Genomic DNA, 5,574 nt, shown 5'->3' with positions numbered 1-5,574 from the left:
CTTCAACTCTTCTGGGAAGGCTTTCCACAAGGTTTAGGAGTGTGTATGGGAATTTTTTACCATTCTTCCAGAAGCGAATTTGTGAGGTTTCAGACTGATGTTGGATGAGGAGACTGGCTCTCAGTCTCCGCTAATTCATCCCAAACATGTTTTATTGTATTGAGGTCAAGACTGTGTAGGCCTGTGAAGTTCATCCACACCAAACCCTGTCATCCATGTCTTTATGGACCTTATATAACATATTGTAACAGGAAGGGGCCTGTGTGACTGCAAGGTGGCTCTGCAGGATTTTGGTGAATTAACACAAGCCCATTCTCTTGTGCCTGAGAGGGGCGAGAGCGGCGACTACCATTTTGAGGGGAGAAAGTGATAACCCAAAACAGGAGAACAGAACCACTGTGCTCAGACTGGGGACATTTGGGCGTTTCACCAGTGATGGGGTTGTTGTAGCCTGATGGGTGGCCAGATAAGGCCATTGCAATTTTCTGTGTGTGTGTGTGTGTGTGTGTGTGTGTGTGTGTGTGTGTGTGTGTGTGTGTGTGTGTGTGTGTGTGTGTGTGTGTGTGTGTGTGTGTGTGTGTGTGTGTGTGTGTGTGCGCGTGTGTGTATGTGTTTATATGTGTGTGTGTGTGTGTGTGTGTGTGTGTGTGTGTGTGTGTGTGTGTGTGTGTGTTCAGGTCTGCATGCATGTGTTATTGTGAGAATAAAGTAAAGCATGCACATTCAAAATCTTAACCTGGGTGCTGGACCAAGGAACAGGCCTAACAAGATAAGTAAAAGTCTTTCACACCAGTATTTCCTCCCAAATATCTTTTCACTCATTTGTGACGTTTCAGCCGTGAGTCCCTCAACAGACTTCTTTTACTTAGGCTATGTTGTTATGGATGTGCATTATCAAGAGAGAGAGAGGTCAATATTGTGCAACTGCTTCCTCTCAGTTGAAACACATACATTCTGCTGATCAAGCAGCTTCTTGATGAAAACACGGAAATTTTTTAAACCCTTGGAGCCTGAGAAGTGCAGCCTGCCTCAAAAGTCCTTCCTCTTATGACTCAGTAAAAAAAAAAAAACATTTCTTTGTATACAAATTAAAAACCCAATCCAAAACACAACAGGTCCCAAATGATGCTTGTTGTCAATTGTATTGTGGAATAATCTGTTTTTGATAATAATTTCAAAATGGCTAATTTTAGGTTTTTAGTTATTACAGTGTTGTACCAATATTGTTTTCATGTTTACCTCCCCCCTCATCATGGTTTCCCCAGATATTTAACATTTAATAATACATTTTATTTTTTTCTTCATAAAGAACAGTGTGTTTTGAAGTGGGTAATGGCAGATATATAGACAGCTGTGACTCTCCCGCAGCATTTATGGTTGTCTCCAATAATGACCAATGTCTAGAGGTCAGAATCCACAAAACACATTACGACCCAATTCTAAATCCAATATTTTCACTGAATTTATTAATTTAGCAGGTGCATCTATCCACATAATGTCAATTCAATTAAGGGCTAATTCTCTCTAGACTAGATGAAGTGACTATGGAATTCTGGAGCTTTGGACTGGGCAATATTCATTTCACTGTGCTTAGGCCTACTGCCTGTGTGATGTGTCTCAGGCACGGCTGAAAACAGTTGCATGCTTGATATAGACCTCTGAAGTTCGCCTACAAAAAGGAACCAAAGCTACATTCTTGGGCCATATTTGGAGATCCGGGTGTTAACTGGAGCTAACTATGGCAAGTTGCACTGCAAGGTAACTCTGGAGGAGCAAAAACCAAAGTTTGCGGTCTTACCAAGATCACAGTACCCACTTGAAGGCAGAGAACAAAAGTGGGCTGAGCAAAACGTCTGCCCACTGGCCGATTCAACAAGTCATGTCGGACAAAATGAAGGGCGACGGTTCCTTCCTACTGATGACGACACGGAACACCAAACAGACTCATGCCACCGACCTCGCCAGACTGTCCGACAACCTCATTCGGCCGATAATCGCATTGGTGAAAATCTTCAGAGACAAGGAAACAGGAAGTGACAAAGAAACAGCTGGGCTGGATCTCAAACGTCTATTTGCATGAAGCCCCTCTTATCTCCTCGATCCTCTGTCCTCCAGCATGCCCCAGAAATCGTTCAAAGCTCGGCATCATCGAAGATATCTCATTTGTCTACTTGCCACCACAGGAGGTCAGAACGAGGAGGAGAGAGGTGGAAGTGCCAATATGTGAGGAAACTCAGGTATCCTATGTGGATGGATGTGGTGGTATCAGAGCAAGACCTTAGAGATGGCGCATGACCAGTGTTGGGAAGGTTACTTTAGAAATGTAATGTGTTACAGTTAGCCTACAAGTTACCCTGTTTAAAATGTAATAGTAGTGTAATTATTTGAATTACTTTTTCTGAGTAACGTAACTAATTACTTTTGATTACTTTTTGATTACTTTTCAGATTTTTTAATGATATATATATAGTCCCCAAATCCATGCGAAGATTTCGGCCTTGGTCTACAGGCTGCCGAGCAGTTCTGTACAATCGCACAAGGCAGCAAGGGCATTCAATACATGAATTAGCATCACATTTTTTGTGAGGATAATATAATGATAATTATAACACGTTTACAGGCAGGCATGTAGGCCTACGCTGATGGCTCTGTAGACGTGATAGAAGGTCCCGTATCAAACTATGGCTGTGGAGGGAAACAGTTCTTTTTACATACAATATTCTTTGCAAGGTTTTGCTTACAATAGTGAGATGTAATTCAAATTGTAATTTTGAAAAATGTCAAAAGTACCTGTAATTGAATTACACATTTTTCTACAGTAACTGTAATATATTACTGTTACATTTATTTTGTAATTAAATTACGTAACTCAATTACATGTAATGCGTTACTCCCCAACACTGCGCATGACATGCAGTGATGCCTCATATAAAAAAAGAGACAAATTTAAGCAAATACAATTGTTTATTTAAGATTAGCGATCAGGGGCCGTTTGTTTGAACCTTTATCAACCTTTTTTTGTCGCATCCATGTTTTCACACATGCCAACGGCAAAACACATGAACGTTGGCAGTCAGAAAAACAACAGAATCACTGATATTATTCCTGCCTGTCTCTCCTTCCTTGATTCCTGCATCCTCCATCCTCCTTACATTCCTTCCTCGTTTCCTTCTCAAAATTGATTAGAAGGAGGAGTTAAGTTAAGACAAGAAGGAGGAAGGAACAGAGGATGGACAAATAGAGAATTGATGTACACCCTTGGATCATGGAAACCAGGATCACAGGAAGTAAACAAGGGAACACATGACAAACCACTACAAACTAAGACCACAAGACCAAACACAAGAGCTAAGAACAGGACAGAACAGAACAAGACCTCGACAGATAATGAGCATTATAAATGTAAATCATTCTGGCCAACAACAATAAGATCAACAGTAACCTTTAACAGGAGAGGATATGGTGAGAGGAATTTGGTTTACAATAGCACAAGTGCCTAAAAATGGGTAAAGCTTCTCAGTGAAGGCAGCACTAGTAAAGGTGTAGATATGATACCAATTGTCTGCATCATAAAAGGAGACCAGACCTGCCTCATAATCCACAAACACCCCCAACTTCTGGGGCTTGTTCCTCAGATAGAGGGGAACAGCAGAGATTTCTGGTGCAAAATATTCACTCCCTCTCATCATTATTATCCAAAATCCATTTTTGGTGCTGTAATTAATATTGCCCTTTCTGTTAATGGATTGTCTTGCCACTCCTATGTCCCAACACATCTTCTGACTGACTTGAACCTCATAATAAAACCGCCCAGAGGAGAAACCCTCTTTTCCAAGGATGCATGGCACAGCATTGAATCTCTTTGGGTTGTGACTGACATACTGTTGTTTATCTCCAAGTCTGACTTGTTCTCCATCAGCAGAGAGGATGAGGTTGGGGTGCGCTGTGTCAGGATCCAGGGTGACCCTCACTGTGAGACAGGTGGTGTGTTTTAGACAAATTCATCATGCAATGATTCAAATCCCTTTAAGTATGATCTTGCACTTATTCACCAATGATATTTAGTACATATTGCTCTATAGGTTAAATGAAGTAATAATTGTGGGATTATCACAATATGTATTACATACCTATATAGCGTTTTATGTTCTTCATCGACTCTGAAAGACATACATTAATTACAACCTGAGGAAGAGATTGTGATTACATGTGGTATATAAAAAGGAAATATGATTATATTGATCACTGATATGAATCCTTCACTCACCCAGTTTAATTAATTGTGTGCGTAGCTCATCTCTTTCTTCTGCTGTAGTACTGCATGCGGCCTCTACCTGGGACTTCTCTTCACGTAGTTGATTATAACTGATCTGAACTTGTGATTTCTCTTTAACTAAGTTCAGAAAACTTTTATATAATTCGTCCCTTTCTTGAGCAGTTGCATTGATTTCTGCTTGGCTGATGTAACAGTCCTGTAACTGTTGTCCCCCTTCAGTGATCATGATGCCGAGTCCTGTGATGACGACAAGGAGGAAAGCACACAGAAGTCCCAGAAACACCAACGCTAGTTTGTAGAGACCTGCAGATAAAAAGAAAAAAGCAAATGACAGAGGTGGCCAGCTGAAGTACACAAACACAAGTACACAAATACACAAGTATTTACTCCATTAGATTAGATTTTATTAGATTCAACTTTATTGTCGTTGCAAAGTACAACCAGTATGAAATGCAGTTTAACATCTAACCAGTAGTGCAGTCATTACAAGCTGAAGAGGAAATTACAGTAATACTTGCCCCCAAATTTAGTTAACCAAATATGTGACCACTGGGCTACACTGAAAGCACAACTGATTGCAGAGCGTCTGCATGCTGTATGTGGGGCTACGGGGGGGATGTCTGCAGAAAAATCAACTAAAAGGAAATCCTTACATCATCATGATTTAACATACTATTTGGTGTGTCTTCTGGCAATAAAGTTGGAGTCCAGAAGAGAGAATTCACTTGACAACAGGGTAATTTCATGTCAAATCAACCAGAGGTTCACTCAAAGTCTGAACAAATCACAGGTTCTCTTTTGCTGAACCTAGAATGTCTGTATCAGTAAAAGTTTCTAAACTATGGCCCATTGCAATTATAAGCATTTTTGGTGAGCCCTTTTGTCAAATTTACAACATTACTGGCTCCTTTGATGTGGCATACGCAGCTTTGACACTTTCTGGTGATAGTTTCCTATACTTGTGATTTCTGTTTAACGTTAAAATATTTATTAACATTTTTGGTGACGTACAGTATATAATGCAAAAATCTATACGTAGCCTATAGATTGGGTTGTGCAATGAGAGTGATGTACAATAGATAAATGATAAAAGTTATGATAATGTTCATATTTACCAAAGTGTTGGATTTGGCCATCCTGAGCAAGGATAAAGTGATCTGTTCTTTTAAACACCAAACTGGTGTATGCTTCTTCATCATCGCTGCCAGCAGGGGAACCTTGTTTAAAAGTTTGAACATTTCTGTAAACAACTTTAGTCATCTCCATCTCATTGTGTTGGCTGAAGAAGCTGTGTGCTT

General features: G+C 40.2%; 1 protein-coding gene across 2 annotated transcripts; it reads right to left on the bottom strand.

Moving 5' to 3' along the window:
• Positions 1-2,993: 2,993 nt before the first annotated feature.
• On the bottom strand, positions 2,994-5,574 carry LOC134060492 (E3 ubiquitin-protein ligase TRIM39-like). 2 transcript variants are annotated; one of them, XM_062517221.1, is made up of 4 exons: positions 5,392-5,574; positions 4,268-4,579; positions 4,131-4,160; positions 2,994-3,970 (listed from the first exon to the last, which is right to left on the bottom strand). In XM_062517221.1, exons 1-4 carry the CDS (start codon positions 5,540-5,542, stop codon positions 3,432-3,434), a joined length of 1,032 nt encoding a protein of 343 aa, XP_062373205.1. In that variant the 5' UTR covers positions 5,543-5,574; the 3' UTR covers positions 2,994-3,431. The 2 variants fall into 2 exon arrangements, with proteins under 2 accessions (XP_062373205.1, XP_062373206.1); XM_062517222.1 differs by lacking the exon at positions 4,131-4,160.

Source organism: Sardina pilchardus, chromosome 16, assembly GCF_963854185.1.
Source record: "Sardina pilchardus chromosome 16, fSarPil1.1, whole genome shotgun sequence".
In the NCBI taxonomy this organism is placed as follows: Eukaryota; Metazoa; Chordata; class Actinopteri; order Clupeiformes; family Clupeidae; genus Sardina; species Sardina pilchardus.
This window is presented reverse-complemented; position numbering and strand designations above follow the sequence as displayed.